Source organism: Eschrichtius robustus, chromosome 9 (assembly GCF_028021215.1).
Source record: "Eschrichtius robustus isolate mEscRob2 chromosome 9, mEscRob2.pri, whole genome shotgun sequence".
NCBI lineage: Eukaryota > Metazoa > Chordata > Mammalia > Artiodactyla > Eschrichtiidae > Eschrichtius > Eschrichtius robustus.
Genome location: NC_090832.1, coordinates 13,903,706 through 13,927,576, shown reverse-complemented (window position 1 = coordinate 13,927,576; position 23,871 = coordinate 13,903,706). Strand labels below are relative to the sequence as shown.

The following is a 23,871-nucleotide window of genomic DNA, read 5'->3' as shown; positions in this document are numbered from 1 at the left end:
ATCATTAATAGGTCAGAATGAAAGTTACTCTGTTTTTAATCCTGTCTTGGGATAAATAATGAATCATAAAATACCAAGTATCCGACAGAGCTTCATTTTTTTTTTTTTTATCTTTTAAGGAAAAAAAGTTATTTCAATTAAAAGAAGCTAAAACTCATGAATAAAAATTTGAAAAATTGAGAAAAAGAGGAAAAAGATAAAACATGGTTTTATGGCTCCCTCCAAAAATATAGCTCCTATTAACATTTGGGGACGGGGAGGGTTTATTCTCAGCTTTTTGTTTCCTATACATAGGATACTTTTCCAAAAGTAATACAGTTATATTTGCAATTTTGTATTTCTCTTTCCACTAGAAATGGTTTTCTTTGTTGCTAGATAGTTTCTTTAAACAGAATAGTAAAATGGCAACATAATATTATATTGATTGGGTAGTATAATTTATTAAAATGTTTTACAATAGTGTACCTTGTTTTTTACTATTAAAAAATAAAGCTATAATGAACTTTTTGTGCATAAACTTTTTTGGTTTTTAGGATTATTTCATTATTACTTTAGAATAGTTTTCTAGAGGTAGAATATTGGTTTAAATCATGAATATTTGTAATGATTTTGATATAGAATGATACACTACATTGCTGGCAAAGAATGAATAAAGAATAAGACAAAAAAACAAAAACTAGATATTTTGGAAAATGAGAGTGTCTATTATTTAAACTTGTCTCTTTTATCTTCCATAACCATATGATAGAATTTTTTACTGTATTTATTGATCATTTTAGTTTTTCTGTGTGGATTATCTATTCATATTGCTTACACACTTATTTTTAGGCACTTCATATTTCATTACCAATTTATATGAATGCTTACATTTAGAAGATTATTACCTTTTAGCATGCTTTCTTCAAGTATTTTTCCAGTGTCTTTCCATTTTAAATTCGATATTTTTAAACAAACAAAAATTTTAAGCGTAAGTTTTCAAAGGTGTCTATGACTTCTTTTGTAATTTTTAAATTTCGCTTCAAATTTTACATCTTTCAATGTTATAAACTTGATAAATATTCAATTCTATATTTTTTAAAATGTTACACCATCATTCGGTTTCTTTTATTTGTCTCTATTTTGGTGAAAACTGAATTCAGTTGCTTCTTCATGTTCATCTCCTATCAGAGGAAGGTGTTTTCACTATCTATCTATCTATCTATCTATCTATCTATCTATCTATCTATTTATTTATTTATTTATGGCTGCGTTGGGTCTTTGCTGCTGCATGCGGGCTTTCTCTAGTTGCAGCGAGCAGGGGCTACTCTTCGTTGTGGTGCGCGGGCTTCTCATTGTGGTGGCTTCTCTTGTTGCGGAGCATGGGCGCTAGGCATGCAGGCTTCAGTAGTTGTGGCTCGCGGGCTCTAGAGCACAGGCTCAGTAGTTGTGGCGCACGGGCTTAGTTGCTCCGTGACATGTGGGATCTTCCCGGATCAGGCCTCAAACCCGTGTCCCCTGTATTGGCAGGCGGATTCTTAAACACTGAGCCACCAGGGAAGTCCTGTTTTCACTTCTAAGTTCTTTTCCCTTTAGAATTCTTGACATCCTAAAAGTAAAAAGAAAAAAAAATTAAAGAAGAAATGACTCATTCTGAAATGTTGTAATTATTATTTCCCTTATCTTTTATTTAAAAAAACCCTTTCATTTGAGTAACTGGGAGAAAGTTCTCGAATGTCCTTATTTTCTGATAAATGCTTAAAAATTTGATTCTTTTCTTACTGTTTAGTCAGAAGGAATCTTAGGCAAATTGACAAAAGAGCCCTAAATAATCAAAAGTAGATGTAATATGGAAATCGAAAATTAAACTTGAAAAATAAACAAAAAGAAATTAAGTACAAACATACCTCATTTTACTGTAGTTTGCAGGTATTGTGTCCTTTATAAATTGAAGGTTTGTGGCAACCTTGTGTTGACCAAATCTACTGGTGCCATTTTTCCAACAGCATTTAATTTGCTCACTTTGTGTCTCTGTGTCATATTTTGGAAATTCTCAAAGTATTTTTAACTTTTCCATTATTATTATATTTTTATGGTGATCTGTGATCAGTGATCTTGGACATTACTGTTGTAAGTTTTTTGTTTTGTATTATTTAATTAATGTGTACACTTTTTAAAAGATATAGTGCTATTGCACATTTAGTAGACTATAGTATAGTGTAAACATAGCTTTTATGTGCACTAGGAAACCAAAAAATCTTTGTGACTCACTTTATTGTGATATTTGCTTTATTGTAGTGGTCTAGAACTGAACCCACAATATCTCTGAAGTATGCTTGCAATTCTAAATTTTACGAAATGATGTAAAATTTGTAAGTACAAATTTGAAGTAAATGCATAATAAATTGATTTCATTTTAGTAAATTACTCTGCTCCAAAAGAGGCTGAAGTTTAGTCATTTTAAACAAGTGGGCTTCTCTCAGAGGGAATCATTTTTGGATTGAGGTGTCTTGCTGGGAAGGAAGAACAAAAAGATGAATATTCTTCACATTTGAAAAATGAATATTGTATATAAAAATAAAAGGATATTTAGTCATATCTGATTTATAGATATATTTTTCCTTTAGCTATAAGCACATTCTTTAGAAGAATAGTTTTAGGGATACAAAGTAAATTTTGAAAGATCTTTATAGGTTCAGATTGTAAGGACAGGTTAAAAAAAAGTTTTCTCTTTTCTAGATCTTTCCATTCTGACAAGGCATCTGCCACCTTCATCTTCGTCTCACCTACCCCAGAAAAGGAGACTAGCAAGCAGGCAATCATCCTACAACTCTGAGGCACTAGCTTTAGACTATCCAATATGGTGTAGCTTTTGTGATACAGTTTATGATTCTTCATATTTAGTGACTATCTTGTTTAATCTATTATAATTATTTATCCTGTTATTCATTTATTTACTATTTTTCAAGCTATTGACATTCTCTAGGTCCTTCAAATGGTTTCTAAGAATGAGGGAAAATATTCAAAATTAAAACTATCTAGGGACAGCTAAGATATATTTTTCTCAGTTTGGCTTTATAAAGCATATGGCTTCTCCATGTCTGTGTTAGTTTAGTACCTTAAGAAGTCAGCTATTTACCTGATGACTCTTGGGTTAACAAAGTTGAGAGGGAGGTTTTAGGAACACCCTGGCCATTTTTTCTTGCTGTGATAAATGTATATCAGGAGTGGAAATGGAAATGGGTAGAATAAGTATACCAATTCTGAAGCCCAAATTAAATAATATTTTCCTAGTTTGGTGCATTAACTTGAAGCTATATCAGAGGGCAAAGAAAAAAAAATCCCAGCACTGGTAGTGTTTCTAATCTAGGTAAAGTGACTAAGTAGTTTTGACATTCAATACGCTCACCTATCCTAAGGAAAACTCTTAGTTTAAATAGACCCCCACTATGGAAGAGTTTAGATCCTGGAATAATCTTGATCCTTTACACTCTAAATCACAATTCATAGATGAATTGACTTAGGGGGATTTTTTGTAAAGACACAAAAATCCTCATGCATTTGAAACCTGCTATTTCTTTCTTTAAAAAAAAAAAAAATCTGTATTGGAGTATAACTGTTTTACAATGTTGTGTTAGTTTCTGCTGTACAACAAAGTGAATCAGCTATACGTATACATATATCCCCATATCCTCTCCCTCTTGAGCCTCCCTCCCACCCTCACTATAAAAGTTTTTAAACGTTGAAAATATATCTATATATAGTACTATTCAACTATTCATGGATACCTCTTTACAATTTTATGTATCTCTTAAAAATAGTCCATATTAATTGCAGGTATATTAAAAGCAGGTTGAAGAGAAAGTGGTTAGTAACACTTCCTCCTGCCCCAACTCACAGAGATAATTACTATTATGTATCGATTTGTATCCTTAAAGAACATTTATGTGTACACTTACAATATATACCCCAAATGGGGATCATATTCTTTTTTTTTAACATCTTTATTGGAGTATAATTGCTTTACAATGGTGTGTTAGTTTCTGCTATATAACGAAGTGAATCAGCTATACATATACATATATCCCCATATCTCCTCCCTCTTGCGTCTCCCTCCCACCCTCCCTATCCCACCCCTCTAGGTGGTCACAAAGCACCGAGCTGGTCTCCCTGTGCTATGCGGCTGCTTCCCACTAGCTATCTATTTGTAGTGGGATCATATTCTACAGAACATTTTGTCGGGTTTTTTTTTTTTAATTAACTGGTGTTAACATATCTCTATTTCAATAAACAAACTTTTTTGGAGTACACAGTACTCCGTTTATGCATATACCATAACTTATTTTACCAAATGTATATTCAAAAAATTCTTATTGGCCACATAATGCATGGTAGACACATAATGCATGGTAGACACGGTAGTAGATGCTGGGGAAAGAGCGATGAAAACAAAACAGGCACAGCCCTTTTTTGGGGGGAACTTATATTCTGCTGAGGGAAAAAGACCTGTAGGTTATTTCCATATTTTGCTACCAGTCATTGCTTTCTTCAGAAAAACAGTTGGGCTCCTAATTAGTTATTCATCCAGCCCAAATTCCTAGAATTAGAATTTTTGTGTCAATAATAAAGCACATGTTTAAATATTTCTAACATCTGTAATATATTGTACATATTTTTCCAAATTGACCTCCAGAATATCTACATAATTTATAGTTCCATTTGCTAAACCATCTTCAATAAAAGTACTATAATTTTAAAATTTGTGACATATTGAAAGACCAAATTTTATCTCAATGTTTTAGCGTGAATTGCTTTTTCACCTATTAAAACTGAGTAGTTTTTCATGTGTTCATTGGCCTTGTGTATTACTTTTTCATATAAATTACCTATAGAAGTATGCTTCTTGATTGTTTTTTTTTTATTGGTGGGTTCATTTCATTTTTAGAAAAGAAATCTGCAATAACTTTATATATTATATATTAAACATAAGAACCTCTCCTATGTTTTAATGATTTTTCTCTATTTTAATTTCCTTTTGTGCAAAATCATGGGGCAGGGTTTCACTCTGTAACATCACTTAGTCAAGTGCAAATATAGTGATCTCATCTGGGTAAGGGGGGCTGTCCTTGCCACTTCCACCTGTCTCGAATCAGCGCAGTAGACAAAGCCTCCTATGGCCAAGCTAATCAGCTCTGACTATGTCACGCAGCAAGTGACATAAGTGCCTCATAAGGATTGAGCAGCCCGTAGCTGTCCTGCTAGTACCCAAGTGCAAGCCCAGTGTGCACAATTTCCCCCCTCCACTCCTTCCTTCCAGTAAATGTAATGAAAGCAAGAGGCTGTCTAGTTTTCTAATTGGCGGTGCCTGCATTTTTTTTTTTTTTTTTTAAGTGCACAAGACTTCCCCTCAGAATTAGTGAAGATGGGCTTTCCGATTAAGGAATGGCAGCTGTTTCTCTCTTCCCTTTGAAACTTGGGGTGGTCTCTATGTTGAAGGTCAGGATCCGGGGGAAACTGACTCTGAGATGAAGATTCGAGTGCAGGAAGTTTATTGAGAAGTGTACTAAGAGACAAAGCCTGTGGAGAAGTGAAGAGAATGGGACTGGACAGCAGGAGAAGGTGAACCACAGGGCAGTTCTCCCAAAGGTCTCAGCTGAGGCCACAGGGAACTCATACCCCACATCGGTCAGTCATTGGAAGTGGGTGGGCTACCCGCTGTGAAAGCAGCACGGCCTTGCACAAGGTCAATCTCTTCAGCAAAGGGCAACTGCCAAGCCTGTCAGACAAGGGCTGGGGTAAACTACCAAAACGCCCAGTACCTGAGGGCTTCGGTCTTGGGGCAGCGGAGGAATCTGCTCGACACATCACAGCATTCACTGCAGTCCTCTCCTTATGCTTATGTAGTACATTCTGGAAGGAGCTCTTCCAGGAATTTGATGGGTCTCTTTTCCCAAGGAAATTTATAAAAGGATAGTGGAACAAAATACCACCCCTGCTGCTGGTGGTCTATAATTCACAATTGAGACTGATACTCATATTCTGTACTACCGCCCAGTCTAGATTTCCCTCAGTCTGGAGGAGCACACCGGAAGGCCTCTATAGCACACTTGTAGGGTAAGATGGCATAGACCCGCATCCATAAGACATCTGAGTTTCTGGCCACCAGATGTGACTTCTGTATTTCTCTATTATACAGAGTGGAAGATAGAGCACCAAAAGATAGCATGACTTCAACGTGAAAGGAACTCCTGCAGTATCCCTAGATGGTAGCTAAAAAGATGTAAGGACTGTTTATTTATTGATTTTTTTTTTCAGTAACTTGCGTTGAGCAGAAATAAATAACAGAAAACACAGTTCATTTCTTATAATATTTTGGTACAATTACTGTCATCTAGGAACAACTTATAATTTTGTTTTCATTAACTAATCATAATTCTTTAAGGCAAATTTCTCCTAGCTTCTCTTCAATTTGGCTTCTTTTATTTAACTCCTAGAAACTTTATTCCTGAAGGCACATGTGGTTCTGTCGCTCAGTGGCCATGCAAAAGGTCCTAGAGGATAAATAATTCTTCTGAGGACCTGACCCTTTGCATTAACAAGATTAGGCCAACGTTCTTACTTATCAAGCAGGGAGGGTCCAGCTGTCTTCAATGGAACCAGTGAGGACAGTGGACAGGTCACATTTAGGTCCCCACCTCTGACCTCCCCAATGCCCCTCAGAAGGTTTGACGACGTCCAGGGAAAAGAGGAGAAAACCAGGTAGTGGAAGAGCCTAAACCCCAAGGTAACTACATATTCATCAGATATGTTTTTTTGTTTGTTTTGTAACCTAGAAATGTTTGTTAGCTGGAATTGGCAGGTTTGGACTATTCATTATCAGCAGAAGTAAGGACTCCTAGAGCTAACTGAAATTTTACAGAAACAAAGTTACATTCCTTCCCACCTGAGTTTGGGACTGTCCATTTAAAACCGCTGTGAAAAATGCTCAGATTTCCCCATATTAAGAAATAAACTCTTTATTCTCATTTCTTTTGAGCTGTTGTCACAAATCGCTTCTTCAGGACAAAACTGAGCGCCTTGAAATCCTCCCCTTTTCCTTCTCTTTTCAATTTCCCCCCCTTCCTCACCTCCCACAAGCTACTGTGGTCTGACTTCTGCCCCTACTCCCCAGTGAAATGACTCTTGTCAAAGACACTCCATATTTGTCAAATCCAGGGGGAACTTTTCAGTCCTGCTCTTTCTGTTGCCCCAGAGACCTGACTGGAATTTCTCCCCTCCCTTAGTTTCTCCCCTTTGCTTTCTCATGACCACCCTGCTCTTCGGCTTCTGTGCTGTTCTTTCGCAATCGCATTCAAGGATTTGTCCTCTGTCCATTCCTCAAATATTGGTTTTCCCTTCAAAGGTCTGCTCGGGCCTTTCTTGTCTCTCTACACTCTTTCTTCCTGGGCAAGCTCATCTACTCCTCTGACATTGACTGTAATATCTATGCTAGTGACTCATTATCTCCACCCCAGATTATATCCCTGGACTTCAGGCCCCCATAAATAACTGTCTTTTCAATATCTACATCAGAATGGCTCATACCTAACGCAAATTCAATCTCTCCAAAACAGACTGAATCATCATCCCTTTAAAATCTGTTCCCCATCCTGGATTTCTCGTTTCTCATTTGGGCAAATAGCATCAACCGACTCAAAATATTTTCTGTTTTCTAATATTCTCAGTCACCATTCTCACTACTGAAAACTAACTCACTGAAGAACAAATGATTAAAAAACTAATCCACTGAGCTTCTCAACATTGTCTAAATATTCAACTGTGTATCTCTAGTTACCTCATCATCATCACCATCATCATTATTGTAATGATTAGTTTCAACCCTCCTTTGCCATAAAACTGTTTCTTTGGCATAAAAATATTATACTTCCGCCTGCCCCCTAACAAGATCTCACCTTTTATTTTCCATAAAAGCCATAAGATGGAATTTGCTTGGTTTCCTACCAATAAATTCTCATATCTACTTGCATCTGTATCAAATCTTTTCTTCTTTCTCCAGGTGCCATGGAGTTAATAGGCCTTACTGACTACTCAGAAAACTTGCACCATTGATTAATCCACTTTCTGGGTCTTGCATCTTCAACCTCTTTCCACGGGTTTCTTTCCATCTTCACTAAAACATGCTGAAGCCCCTTTCATCATGGAAAGCCTCTTCTTTCCAGTTGCTGTATTGTCTTCTTTCTCCTTCTTCACAGTCAGAATTTTCAGTGGAGTTTGTGGCTTCCTTTATTTTCTTTCTGCTGAAACCCCAACATGTTTGGATCTGGATTGTTTTCTTCACCATCTTACCAGTATTGCTTTTGCTGAAAGTCCCATGTAAAAAAAATTTTTATGTAAAGTTTTCAATTAGCCTCTTATTTGGACTCAGAAGGATTCAGCACTACTGAGCACCTTGAAAAAAAGTAGCTTCCATTTACTTTTAAAACCCATATTCTTTGGTTTTTGTCCAGGCTTCTTTTCACTTGTCTTTCTCCACCTAGTGATAAATCATGAAGTGCCTTAGGGTTCTGTTCTGACCCCTCTTCTCTCTCTACATTACCTTGCTAGGCAATCCAACCTAGTCCTATGGTTTCCTTTACCTTACTCAAGTTGATAAATCTATCTCCTACCCATACGTTTCTTTTGAACTCCCAAGTCACACATCCCTCTAACTACCCTCCGTTATTCTGGGTGGCTGACATAGCTCCTTCAACTCAACATGTCCAAGATTTAACTTATCCTCATCCTCTTCACCCAACCTGATGAAGAGTCAGTCTGTTTCTTCTTTATCTCCTATTCTGCTAGAGGCTACAAGCACCCACCTCGTTCAAGCTAGAAATCTGGAAAACCTCCTTGACTTTTCTCCCACATACCTCATACCTCAACAGTCCCCAAGTAGCCCATCCACTGCTACCACCTAAACCAAGCCACTTTTATATTTTCGCTTGTACTACCTCCTGACTCATTGCTTTGATAGAAATTGCTGGGAAAAAACTCACCTTGGGGTCTATGCCCTTTTAAGGAACCCCCATCCACACATACAACCACTGAATACTGTTGTCTTGAAATGTTCTTTCATGATTTTATAAGACTGGTGGATAAAGTATTCAAATCCTACAATCATTCGCTATAAAAGCTACTAACATAGTTTGACTGAAAGAGAGCAGCTTGAATGTGGGCACCAGTGCCATGGCTTTGGAATGTGAGCATGTTGACTGACATGGCAGACATGTGCTACAGGATGGTGAATTGTTCTTGCCCTGGTGTTCCAGACCCTGAACTCCTGGCCAGTCTAACCACTTAATGTCCAATCACCTTCAAATCAATCAGCTCTCCAACACACACACAAAGCCTCAGCAGATTCTGTTGTACATCTTAAAAGTGTTTTCCATCAGACAAAGGACCCAATTTTCTGGTTATTAAGAGAATGCCTACCCACTCAACTCTGCCCTGTCGCTGTACCCTTACCACATACTGAACTCAGCCTGCAACTTCTTTTTTTTTGAACTCAGCCTGCATCTTAATCCCCTTTTTGACTAAACTGTCTCCTTTTATTCCTTCTGTGTATTGTGAGGTAGCACTGTTTGCTTGTATTTCCCTCATATTCTGTAAATCAAAGTGTCTATAAAAGATAGACATTCTGAGAGACAAAATCTGCTTTAGTATCCTCTGGAACTAGAACACTAGTCTTGGCAGACTGACATTCTGGGTTTTCTGCACCCGGTACTTTACCTGTTCTCCATATAGCAGCCAGAGTGATCTTTCTGAAAAACAAACACAAGCTCATATCATACCCCTACTTATTGGCTCTCCTTTCCCTTAAGATAAAGTTCCATATTAATTTCTCATTTATGCCATACTTCCAGGTCTTCTAAAATATTTTTTTGTTATACCTAGAATGTTCTTCCCTCTTTCTCTCTTTTATTTTTTAAGCCAAGGTTCATGCACTCAATAAATCTCAACTTTGCTATAACTTCCTCAGAAATACCTGCTCTACCTCTCATAATACACCATACTTCTTAGGCCAATTCACCTTATAATTTGAATTCAATGTCTGTACTGATTTTACTCTCCTTGAGAGCTGAGACAGTGTTTGGCTTTTCAACTCTGTGTCCCTAAATGAAATAGAAAACGATGCCTCCTTTGGATATTGAATCCCTATAATCTCTCAAAACAAAGAGGCAGGACTACATTATCTCTCTAGCTAAAAATTATGGTTTTATGAGTCAGAAATTAGAACATTAGTCGCTCAGCCTGGGAAGTACAGTGAAATGACTACAGATACATGATATTAGAATGATGATTAACTAAAAAACCAAATTTATCAAATAGCCACATCTCCTGCTTCCTAGACAGTGAGAGTTTATTTCCTGAGGATGAGGCGCCAGGAGCCCTGGAGAGGTGGAGGCCATGTTGGCCTCAGATCTCCTTCCCAGGGCCATTGTGCTGCTCCCCACAGAGACCCCCATCAGGGTTTGGTGTTTGGCTGCTGGTAGTACACTGACCTTTCCTCCTGACATGTGTTACAATAGATCCAGCCTCTTTTCCTGGGGGGACTTGAGTAACAACAAGGGTCTGAAAGGGCTTCTCGTTTATTTGTGTTTTACAACCTTTAAAAACCAATTGCTCACCAATCCAACAGATGTGCTCAGAGCTAGAGAGACCTTCCTACAAGATTCCACATTGATTATTCTAAGGATTCTCTCAACTTAAATTTAAAATATTAAAACTTTAAAAATGAGCATGACTCCTAAAGCTATTGAATCCTAAAATTAAATGTCTCCAGTTATTCTTAGAAGTGTGAGGTTGGGTTTGGGAGTGGGAGTGCATGAGGTATGGTCTGGGCAGGACACACATGGCTCTCTCCAGACATTAACTGAGCAGAGTTTAATAAAGATATAGCAGAGTTTAATAAGGATTGAGGAGAGTTTGATAAATATGTTGAGAACCAATGAGGTGGCAAAGGACTCATGCAATAACCTCAGCACCTTAGCCTTCAGCATCTCTAGGGCTGCAGGAGAGGGGCCACCGTACATATTCTGGGTCTTGCGGGAGGAATGTAGTCTCTTCCAAACCATGGCCTATGGAGAATAAATATTCAGAACATTTTTTCTTCTAATCTTTGGTCCCTTTAGTTTCCTACCAGTGACTCACTTTGGCTAAACCCAGCCAGAGACCAGAGGACCACAGATCATGGATGAATCTGGAGGTCTACCTTCAAGGGCACAAAAAAGCAGAGTGGAGAGGAGCAGAGAGCAGATCCAAAGCAGCAACTGGAGAATATTCAGCAAAGGGGGGTACCTGGGTTTGTAACCTGTGGGATCAGATCTGTCCTGAGAGCAGTCAAAACTCAGGCTTCCCAGGGGGTCATATAGGACTGAGGCAAAATGAAAGAAACAGACTGAGAGCATGAAGGCCAAGAAGTGGGCTGGGGAAGCCTAGAAAGGGAACCAGATGTCAAAGCTGGGGACCAGCCAGAACGACTGAAGGACAAGGGGTTGGAGGAAGACCCGAGGGAAGGGCTCATTACTCCAGGATGGGTCTCAACATTGCCAGGCTTCTGTCTCATAGTTCTTTTATTTTTTATTTTATTTATTTATTTTTATTGGGGTACAGTTGCTTTACAATGTTGTGCTAGCTCCTGCTGCACGGTGAAGTGAACCAGCCATATGTACACACATATCCCCTCCGTTTTGGATTTCCTTCCTATTTAGGTCACCACAGAGCACTGAGTAGAGTTCCCCGTGCTATACCGCAGGTCCTCATTAGTTATCTATTTTATACCTAGTGGTGTATATATGTCAATCCCAATCTCCCAATTCATCCCACCCCCATCTGTACCATTTCTCTAGATTCCACATATATGCGTTAATATACAATATTTGTTTTTCTCTTTCTGGCTTACTTCACTCTGTTTGACAGTCTCTAGGTCCATCCACATCTCTACATATGACCCGATTTCATTCCTTTTTATGGCTGAGTAATATTTCATTGTATATATGTATCACATCTTCAATCAATGTGATACACCATATTAACAAGTTGAAGAATAAAAACCATATGATCATCTCAAGAGATGCAGAAAAAGCTTTTGACAAAATTCAACACCGATTTATGATAAAAACCCTCCAGAAAGTGGGCGTAGAGGGACCCTACCTCAACATAATAAAGGCCATATACGACCAACCCACAGCAAACATCATTCTCAATGGTGAAAAGCTGAAAGCACTTCCTCTAAGATCAGGAACAAGACAAAGATGTCCACTTTCGCCACTATTATTCAACATAGTTTTGGAAGTCCTAGCCAAGGCAATCATAGTCTTTTTAAAGTTAATGTTGATACTAAGTAGGATAAAGGGCCCTGTGCAGTCTTCTCCTAGTCAAAGCATGATCATACAAACTCAAGATCATTCTTAGAGTAATAGCAACTACAAATATTCACAGGCCACACAGCATCATGTGCAAAAAGTTTAGCTCTAAAATGTTTTCTCTAACTCAACTTCTATTTTATTCCCCCAGTCCACAGAAAATGTATTCTTAGTCATTTCTGGGTAAACACAGTAATTTTAAGATTTAACATTCTGTCAGTTCAGGATTTGCTCTCTCCCTCTTTTTCCTCACAGTAGCATCTAAGTTTGTGAGCGTGTGTACATAACAACATGAGATTCCAGGAGGCTGCCTCTGGGTCCTTGGGGGATGCTCTGTGCCTCGCTGTTGTCCACTGAGATGTGCGGTCCCCTCTGGTCTCTGGGTATGGTCTGGCCCTTGGTTAAAGATTGGTAGGCCCTTTCCACTTTTTACCACTTGGAAGGCACTTAGGGTCTTCCCAAGCAGGATGTGAGGGACTTTCTTTGTCATACAGGTCTATCTGCTTCCTCTACCATTGCGGAGTGTTTCTCCATTGTTTGCGGTGGCAATCAGATGAGAAATGAAGCCAAGTTAGTCTCTACTACTTAGCCCCCAAGCTTAATAGGGCAGGGTTCTGTCATGCATCCCTTCACTCCTACCATAAACCTACTACTACCAACAAGGGGCAGAAGGTTGCCTCTCCATCTCTAATCATTTCTTCTCTTCCCCAACTCAGAGGCTCTATCCTGGTCTGGGGAGAATGGGTATTGTGGTGCAGAGACTGTGCGAACTCACTCAGTAAATATTCTTGCCAAATCTTTCATTCTAACATATAGACTTCAGAGTTCTTAAAGTCAAGAGCCAGGGGTTAGACATCATTGTTTCCCATTCCCTCCACTGGTAACACCTCCTCTCTTTGTGGACTCATATATTCTGATCTCTAAGTCGGGGGTGGGGGGCGGTCACTGAGTTAAAGGGTGGTTACATGGAATGTGTGTATGGTAGAGGGAGGGGCATATGTATGATCATGACATTGTGAAGTAGATGAAATTTGTTCTCAAATCTTTAATACGTTTATGTATTTTATGATATAAGTTACAGGTGTACAGCATTATAATTCAACTACTGGGTACACTACAAAGTGATCACGAGCACAGGTCTAGTTACCATCTATTACCATACAGTTGACCCCCTTCACCCGTTTCACCTACCCTCCCAACCCCCTTACCCTCTGGCAACTACTAACCTGATCTCTGGATCTATGAGTCTGTTTTTGTGTTATTTTGTTTATTAGTTTCATTTTTTTTAAATTCCACATATGAGTGAAATCATACAGTGTTTGTCTTTCTCCATCTGACTTATTTCAGTTCACATGATATCTTCAAGTTTCATCCATGTTGTCACAAATGAATTTCATTTCAAAAAAGGATTTCATTCTTTTGTATGGGTGAATAGTATTCCACTGTGTATGTATATACTACATCTTCTTTATTCATTCATCCATCTATGGACACTTAGGTTGTTTCCATATCTTGGCTATTATGAACAATGTTACAATGAAGGGGTGCTTTAGATATATGTATACATTATGTATATTACACATATGTATATACATACATGGATATTATACATAGTATATACTAAAAGTATATGTGTATATATATATATATACACATAAATATATATACACACATATATATTTCCTAATACAAGTCGTTGAAAACTAAAGACTTAAGAATATTAAGATAAACATGACTTCTTAAATATCTTCCTAAATGGGAAGCTCTAGACCAGATGTCTACAGCTTTTCTGTGGCCCTTCTTTTCTGTGAAGGACCAAATAATAAACATTTTAGGTTTTGCAGGCTCTACGGTCTCTGTCACAACTACTCAGCTTGGCCATTGTAGCACAAAAGCAGCCATAGACAACACATATGTAGTAAGCATTTTCATGGTCCAATAAAACTTCATTTATGAGCCCTGAAACTTTACATTTCATATAACTTGCAAACAAAGTATTCTCCTTCTATTAACATTTTTCAACCTTTTAAAAATGTAAACATCATTCCTAGCTTGAGTGACAAAACCCAGAAAGTTGAGCCAGATGCGGCTCACAGCCAGTGGTTTGCAAAACTCTCATGTAGACCCTCAGGATGACCCTGGCAAATAGTGGACAGGTCTCAGGGCTGAGTGTGAGTTTGGCTGAGTTAGGCAGGCAAAGCTGTCACATCAAGAAGCAGAAGAGCACAGCTTTAGCTTATCATCTTTAATAAGGACCCTCTATTAGCTCTTTTCACTAAGGAAAAAAGGGTGACTCTGGCTTTCTGCTTATTTTCTGAGCCTGAAAGCCCCTTCCATCTGATTTTCCTACATTCAGTATGTTTTAGTCTAGAATGTGAATTTTCTTTCTCTGCCTTTGGTCCAGTTGGTGAAAAAAGGAGAAAAAGATGCCAAAGTTTTTATGAGGTTTTTTTTTTTTTTTTTCCTTATCTGACCTGTTAGCATCAGTAATAGTGGTAACAACAGTTACAGAAAACCACCGGTCCTTCATGGAAAGAAAGCTTAATCAAGATCAGAAGACCTAGGTTTCATCCCCTATTTGTAACTACCACCTGAAAATTACTTAAACTCTCTGGACATCAGTTTACTTACTTGTAAAAGAAGGGTCTTGGAGATCTGCTCTAGTTGTATGAACAACTGGTTCTTCTTTTTATAAATATCATTTTAATGAGAAGGCTTAAGGTAGGAAATAAGTTCTGCTAGAGATGTGGGAACATTATGGAAAGATATGCCAAAGTAGGGGAAAAAGCAGATTTAAACAGTAAATTCACATTTGTATTTTTGTATTTACTGAGTTTTATAGTAACAAAGTATTCAGAATAAACTCAACTATAGTAGTTTTTAACATGTTTCTTTCTCTGGAAGATTCCATAATTTATCTGGATAAAGAGCCTCTGGTTTACATCCATTTCCTTGAGAGAAAAGAGAAGAAACACATTTTTAAAAAAATTTCTGAATTAAGGCTTTTCAACCTGAAGATGGTGCTATGATCCCATTTTGAAATTCAGTTTTGATTTCTAATTTAAATTCATAGGAAAAAACGCAGTTCTTCGATTTAGTTTATTTTTATTCAGAGGTAATAAGTTTGAATTATTTCTCTTTATTTTTGTGTTTTATTATTATAATGGGAGAAACTGTCTTCACCATTGGAAAACCTACTGTAGTTACTCTGTGTGAACGCTAAGTACTTGCTTAGACCAAATAATAATCAACTTCATGTCTTTTTTCTTTTAGATTTTTCTGCTTACCTTCAGCACTGGGTTCCCTGTGACTCTCAATCAACTTATTTTGCTGTTGCTGTTCTCAGATAAAATTGCTTCACTGGGAATTAGGTGATGAAGAACTAAGGATAAAAAAAATTCCATATGAGAGTGATTTCAACCTCTAGTTTGTAATTATCAGGTAAAAAAAGATTTCCTGGAATTAAGCCACAGGAACTCTGGCTTAAGTCAGAGCTGTCAACTGGGAAACAAATTTCCAGACGTTTTGAAATTTAATTCATTGAATTTTTCTTGTAACTGGATTAGAAAATATGATTAAGCAAAGCAGGATATTCTTTTGCTGGATCAGTCTGACTTTGAATGAAGGAAATAGATACTGAAATCTTAAAGCAGAAGAAAGAAAAGGGGCTTTAGAGCTGTTACCCCTTGAGGGACTTACAAAGAAAAATATAAAAGAATACACACCCTGGCCATTTTTTTTTTTAAACAAAAGGGAGGGTAACATTTTACTTTGTCGTCCATGAAGTTGTTCAGGTAGCTGCATTTTTACCTTAAACTCTGATGCTAGGCTACTTTGAATTAAAAACCCACAAATAGAAATTAAGTGTTTATCAAAGTACTCCATAAATGCTTGCCAACTAGTTCTTTGTAATCACCTGTCAGGTGACTGAGCTGGAAATGTTAAAAGCTGGTATATGTGTGGTGTGTGTTCAGGGATATATATAATTTCACACAGTGCAAGACTTTAAAAAAACTGATGAATTTAATGTTCATAAATAAAGAAAAAAATGAACCTTTGGGACTATCCAGCACGATAATTTTTTTTTGGATCATTTGAGGTCATGTATGTGAAAATGCATTAGGAATTATGACATTTTTATGCTAATGTGAAACAGCAGTACTGCTACTATTCTAAGCAACAGTGTGTATATTACAGTATCTTAGAGGCTTTTTGAAAATTTATCCAGGGACTTGTTTCAATATAAAGAAAAAGTAGTAATAGAAAGAATATGGAAAATTATTTCTGGATGCTTTTAAAATTAGGATAGATCTCAAGAAAGATTAAGTCAGGAACTACATGAATAGTATAAAAATAAAAAGGCTTTAGGGCAATTGATGCCTTATAATAAAGGAGAATTATAGTATGTCTGTAAGCATATGAGCCTAAGTATTTGTTGCTTTCTGCATCTGTTCCTGCACATAAAATTCTTATTTTCTGAAGGAATTCCAGTGGCCTTGGCCATAACACTAATCAGTCTTTTATTTCATTGCTACTCATTAGAGATTAAAATATTTCACATTAAGCTTGGTACCTTTTTTTGTTTAAAGAAAAGTAAATTTCCTCTTTATAGCTTACATCTTGAAGTTACTCACTATAAATTTATAAAAATCAGGCATAATGACAATTTAATAAGAACTTCAAGTCCTATTCATCCCATGAGAGTACTACTGTGACGTCTTTCAGAGAGCTTTGTGATTGCTCAGCCCTACGCCTAAGCCCTATAAAATGATGGGCTTTGAAATGCTGGTCAGGGTAGAGTGAAAAGCAGTTGCTGGCAACAGTAGCCAACCCTCAGCCAGTACCAAGTTCTGGTTCAGCTCTAAGGGCAAGAGCACCGGTGGAGACTTTGTCGGCCTCACGGGACTTCAGCACCTGAGACAGCTCTAATATTCTCCTTGGAACAGAAAGCTCCCAAGGAACACTACTCAACAAGGTAAGTGAAAACTTTACCTTTCTTCTTTTTTTTCTCCCCCTGCCTCTGGAACTTTTCTCAGGATATACTGAGTTTTTCTTTCTCTTGAAAAAGAATTTTACAGTGTTCCTCCTTTACAACAACAAAAATACAGGTTTCTAAGTCACCTGGTAAGTATAGAAATGCCTCAACTTCCCACATATGAATGGGTTTTCTGAATTCTTTAGTCGGAAAATGCTTTACCCTGCTTTTTCTTTTACTCAATGCCCCTTTAAATATAATGTGTTAAAGTAGGGTTTTGTTTTGGGTTTTTTTGGCTTGTATATAAATTTTTGACTGAAGGTTGAGTGGGTACATTTGTTTTGGAAGTTTCAACTTGTTTTTTTAGTGCTGTTCTTTCTATTTCATATGTTAGTTATGTGAACTTAAAAAGCATTTATTTTCCTCTTTCAATTTAAATGCTGTGAGTTTTACAGACAGCACAAGAAACAGACATCAAACTCCTAAATTTCTATTTAGAAACCATTTAGAAATGAAATGTGTAAGTGTATTAGATGTAAAAATATACAGGCTTTGTATTTAATATATTTTTCCTTTTATGGCAAAAATTATTTCAGTGGTAATATGTGGTTCAATGATTTTTTTGGTATTAATTTTCACTACTAATTGAGTGAGTTTGTTCAAAACCAAACTCTTTAAGGAGATTAAGCTCCATGTTAATTGTAACATCTACAATTGAAAGAGGAAAAAATGTATATACAAAATAATTTTATAAGGATATGTATATACATATATACATACATTATTAAATAGATGACGCTCCCGTTTTATATTAATCAGATACTAAAAACTTAGAGTGAAAGAAGAAACTTTAGTTTCTTGAAGTTGTTTCCTTAGTTAGAAAAAATACTAAACATGGATGTTACAACTCTGTTATAAGAAAATCGTCCCTATAGTTACTTCCAGTACTATAAAAGTATTGCATTCAATATATGCTTGTGCCTAGTGAGAGGCAGCAGTTGAAAAAGATCCTAATTTTTATTCAAACACCATTCACACACACAAAAACCTTTTTGATTTAAAAAGTAATCATATTGCAGTTTAACTCATTCTGATGAAAATTACTTTTTCTAAACTCTGCAAGAGCCTTACGATATTACTGCTAGACACTCAGAATTACCTTGCTGGAACACCTGTGGTTGGAAAAGCTGATGTGATTCTCTCCCTTTTGAGGTACAGAGATGGAAACGAGAAGCAAGCCCCAGCTCCTCGTGTTCCTGACACTTTTCAGCGTGCTTTTCTCGCAGACCTTGGCATGGCCTCTTTTTGTAGCACCATCTGCTCTAAGGTAGGTTCTCTTTCAATTCAGACAGTTGAACGTTCCTTCTCCATGTAAATGGGAATTTCCTATGTGTTATTTTGGACAGCTCAATTTAAAAAATTATGTATTAGTTATTTAAATCTGTTGGTTGACATGTTAAGCAAGTTTTTTCAACTTCAGGTCAACATGATTATTCTGAGTCTTGGAATTCACTCTCAGGGCCAGAGAGACAGTGTCAATGACTAGTTTTATGGGTAGGGTGGATCACACTTCCGAGCAAGGCAGAAGGAGGGTTTGACTTTCCTTTCATTCAAAACCAGTTTTAGATGAGTAATGAGCTATTCTCCATTGTCATCTCAGTTCAGTTCAATTTCTGTTGCAAAAACAGGTGTCTAGTTGCCTACCTCATTTTAGTTCATTTTCAAGATCACTCAGCAAATAATCATAAGATGAGTAGTTGATTAGTGGAATATACATAAAATCATGTTGGACAGACTAGGCAGAATCAATTTGTCAATATTAAAAATTGTGGGATAATTGATCTACTGAGACACCCTCCCCCAATGAATGAATTTTAAGGGACTTTGTTTTTATCACAATTCCTTAGTTTTACTGCTCTCTATGTTGTGTTTCATATTTCAAGTTCATACAGTATAATACAATTCATCTTTAAAGCTTTATCTGAAATAAGTTTATGCTAAGGAAGGAAACAGTAAATGGAAACTACATTAGTTTCCTTCCAGTTTACAGGGACTACTATATCTAAGGACAAATAATCACTTCTTTTCTTATTTTCTTATTCCTAATTCTTTGTTCAAGGTAGGCTTATGCTCGATAGAGTAAATAATCTCTTAGCTGTTAGTGGTTCTCTGTGAAATCTGTTTAAATCCAGATCATATGTTGCTTTGATAATTACATAGAATGAGTCTATCTGAATGGTTATATCACAAGAGATGAATAATCTCAAGAATGCCGAAGTTTGCATTGATTGCTAGGCTTCATACTCAAAGAGGGCTGCTTGCTACTGTCTACCAGCTACTGCCTCACCAAAAAATACACAAGTGCCCGGCAGGCGACACACTCCTTAGAAGTTTACCCCAACGGTGAAAATATGCACACACACAATTTTAACAGTGTGCTGGTGTTCAAATTGTGCATGCATTCACAAGTATGGTCATATTCCATGTATAGGCATGTCTATGCTTAGTCTTCCAGTAAAGCATTGTATATCCCTTATTAAAATTGTGTTACTACATAAGATTTGAAACAAAAAAGCTCGACAAAATTCATTGAATTTGAGTAACTATTCAGAGATGGAGAAAGTCTTCGGACTTGGTCAATACATAGAAATACATCACACCAAGGTGAATCTTTGAAGCAAAGTTTAGGGACTTAGAGAAAGAAAAATAGTTAATACTCAGCTCTTGAGAGATGTTGAGACAAGTAATACTGACCATCAACAAATACATGAATTACTCCCAATTTTCATATTGAATATAAAAAATTTTCCAAAGTTTCTATTTTGTATAAAATCTTTCTACCTGTGAACTTTGCAAAGTGAAGCTATTGCCAAGGAAGTGTACTTTGCTTCATGCTCTGAAAGACTGAACTAAGTAGCTCTTCTGGTACATAAAGCCTGTAAAAGTTGTATGGCATGTATTTTATGGGATAAACAAAACTCCACTATTTATACTCTCGTAAACCATAGAAGCCATTAAATCAATTATGCTATCCATATATTGTGAATGGGTGATATAGCCTAAGATTTTGAATAACTTATTTCAAATGTTTGTAAAACCATAAGCACTAGCTTCTGAGAAAGGAATGTATTATACTTTACAGTATTTTTTCCTAACAGGGTGGGTGACAGAATACCTTTTGAAGGAGCAAATGAACCTGACCAAATTTCATTAAAAGCAGACACTGACGTTTTACAAAATGCATTAGCTGAAAATGACACACCTTATTATGATGTATCCAGGTGAGTTCATTTTTATTGTGTTTTATTTTAGAAAATGCTTTTTTGAAATCTAAACATTTTGTTTTTGTGTCACCATGAAGCTACTCTCATAGCATAGCACTACAAGTTTCCATGTGTCATGGCTTCATTCAGCCTGATTTATTGAAGCTCTTGCTGCTGTACATGATTTTCATGTAGAGAGGTTGTAACAGGCCAGGCTGAGCAACTCATCCACTTATATTCTGTTGCATAAATTTTTAACAGCAGAAGATGTGCCGATTCTTGTAAAACTATAGCATTTATAGCATTCAAGAGTTTCACCTCTATGTAAAGAAAAGGTGTCTAATAATAAAAGCTATGCATTTCACGGAACCATTTGTCCAGAGCAGCATTCCCGTGTAGACAGGGTAACTCTATACAAAAGACAAAGCAAAAACTATAAGACAAAGCAAAAACTATTTCTCATTTGGATGGAAAATTTGCTTGATAGGCTCTATGATCCTTTCTATCTTAAGAGATTTTGTTTCCAAATATTTTGGCAGAAGAAATAGCAAAAGGCATAAGAGGATTTTTTGCTAAAATCAGGATAATTTCCCTTTGCATATATCTTTATTCAGAATAGAAGAAATAAAGCACCATAAATAAATAGAAACTAAATATATTTTCCCACCAGTATTTCTTAGAAGAGAATTAGTTTTATAGGTTCTACCAGAGAATATTATTTTAATATTGAGATATGCTTCTAAAAAAGCTAATTTCTTTAATTTTTCAAACTGTTGGGCTGGAAATATAGATATACGTCATTAGAATAAGTCGATAGATTATATTGTTTATTGGGTTGTTAGAAAACCTCCTTTTGGATTTAAGTTTACATGAGGAGCTTTCAAATAAGTTGATGTTTCTTTTATATCTAATGAGCCAAAATAATATTTTAGCAAACTATTTACAAAATAATGACTATCCTTTCTTCCTTGTTTCAGAAATGTCAGACATGCTGATGGAGTTTTCACCAGTGACTATAGTAGACTCTTAAGTCAACTTTCTGCCAAAAAGTACCTTGAGTCCCTTATTGGAAAACGAATTAGGTAAAGAGAATTTATTATTTTTTAAAAACATGTTATGATTATTAAATGTGACAATTATATTTTCACTGTAAACAACTTATTTACTTTATTCGAAATGGATAACTCTTGATAATGTTTAATTTAGTTATCAAATAATTTATATCTTCAATAAAATATACCAGGCCCATGGATTAAGAAAAGAAGTTTTCCTGGTAATATCATACTCATTGGCTCCAGACACACTTGTTTTTCTTAAATAATAATCATTTATAAATCTGCAAACAAACTGAACTAGACACAGTAAAAAATAAATAAGACATAGTACAAACTGAAGCAAATTTTAAGGTTAACCTTAGTGTTTGTGTTTTACTTCCTGCTCAAAGCAAACACTGGAAGATTCTGTCTTTAAATGGCCAATAACTGAATATGTAGAAGGTACTACTCAGAGTGGCATAGTTTCATAAAGAAGCATTTATTTTTTTAAAGAACTTTTCCTTCCAATGGCAGAGCACAACTTCAAGTATTCCCCATTTTTTTTTGATAAATTATTTGCTCAATTAGGACAGAATGTGTCTAAAGACACTCCCAGTAAAGGCCAAAGTATGTTGGATTATTCCTTGCTCCCCTATCCTTAAGCTTAGATGCATTTTTCTTTCAGTCTTTTTGTGATAGAAAATGAGTTGGGTGTTGGAATTCCTTTTTATCTGACTCCAAGAAATTCAGACCTTTGGTACCTTTATCATTTCTTGTTAAAATTATTTGGTTTCCTTATTCTCTCGTTTCTTAGCAATAGCATCTCAGAAGACCAGGGACCAATCAAACGCCACTCAGATGCAGTCTTCACTGACAACTATACCCGCCTTCGAAAACAAATGGCTGTAAAGAAATACTTGAACTCAATTCTAAATGGAAAGCGGAGGTAAAGAAACAGAGAACTTGCTAAAATGAGAAATTGTAAATGACTTTCAAAATAGAAGCTGCATATGGAGATGTCTCTCTCTCTCTAGCTCTGAAGCAGTAATTCTCAACCTTGGCTAACATTAGACTACCCTGGAGAATTTAAAAAATACTGATGTCTGAGCCTAACCCAAGACCAAGTGCCAGGAAATTAGTGGTTCTAGGGATGCAGCTCTAGACCTTGGTATTTTTTAAGAGTTCCCCAGTTGATTCTACTGTGCTTCCAGGGTTAAAAATGATGACTGTAGAGACATCTAGTCTGAGTCTGGGAACAGGTTTTATCAAAAGTGCTGATTTTTAAAACATGTAAAGGGCAGTCAACTAGCAATTTGGTACCACATGGAATTCCCTTTACCTGCATATTTAATATCTGCATTTTACCGAATTAAACCATGAATTATTTTGTCTTCTCAGATTCAGTAAAACCTATGTCTCTCCGTGGTGTGTAAATATTGGAGCACAATATATAGGACATGTGGTACTCTCTCTTTTTATTCCAATTATTTTTGTTTAGATGGTGAGTATGAAGGACAATTCTGTTTGGGTGAAATCAGGCAAGATGACTCTTTTTGCCCACCAGATTATAATTCTGTAAGAAAACTTTTAGACACTTGAAGATTGAAGAACCATTCATAGGTAATGACTCACCTGAAGGAGAATTGTTTAGCTCCTAGTGCACTTTACAGAGCACCTGGAACAACCTGGGTCACACATCACCTCTCCTTTAGAAGCTTTCTCATCCAAGAGCCTTAACATGCACGATTCTCTCTTTCTGGTCTGCAGCAGTGAGGGAGAATCTCCTAACTTTCTCGAAGAGATAGAAAAATGATGAAAAAGTTCTTTGGAGCAAAGCTGCTGACAGCTTCCCAGTGGTGAGTATCACTGTGTGTTATTATATTCTAGCAGCAATCATCTAACTATTTAAGTAGCTAAGAGTCACTTGGTAAAAAACATCTTAGAGTTCTCTCAGTGAGACCTCATCTAAGAAGGACACTTCTACCTGAAGTGGACCCCAGCTTAGTAAACAGCTTGAAACTATTCATGCAGTGTTCTGCTAGCATGAAAGAGAAATCTCACAATGAGTAAACAGTTTGGTATCTCCTAGCTTACACAGACTCATTCCTATCCTTCTGATGAGATATGAAAAAAGGAGGCTGACTCACACTAATGAGAAAAACTGGCTTTCTCTTTGATAGTCAAGCCACGCTGCTTCTATTAATTTAAGGTCTAGTCCC

The 23,871-nt window shown here is 36.5% G+C and overlaps 1 protein-coding gene across 1 annotated transcript; it reads left to right on the top strand.

Moving 5' to 3' along the window:
* Positions 1–18,575: 18,575 nt before the first annotated feature.
* Positions 18,576–23,465, top strand: VIP (vasoactive intestinal peptide). The gene is made up of 5 exons (XM_068551443.1): positions 18,576–18,682; positions 20,514–20,636; positions 21,596–21,700; positions 22,467–22,598; positions 23,420–23,465. Exons 1-5 carry the CDS (start codon positions 18,576–18,578, stop codon positions 23,463–23,465), a joined length of 513 nt encoding a protein of 170 aa, XP_068407544.1.
* Positions 23,466–23,871: the final 406 nt, after the last annotated feature.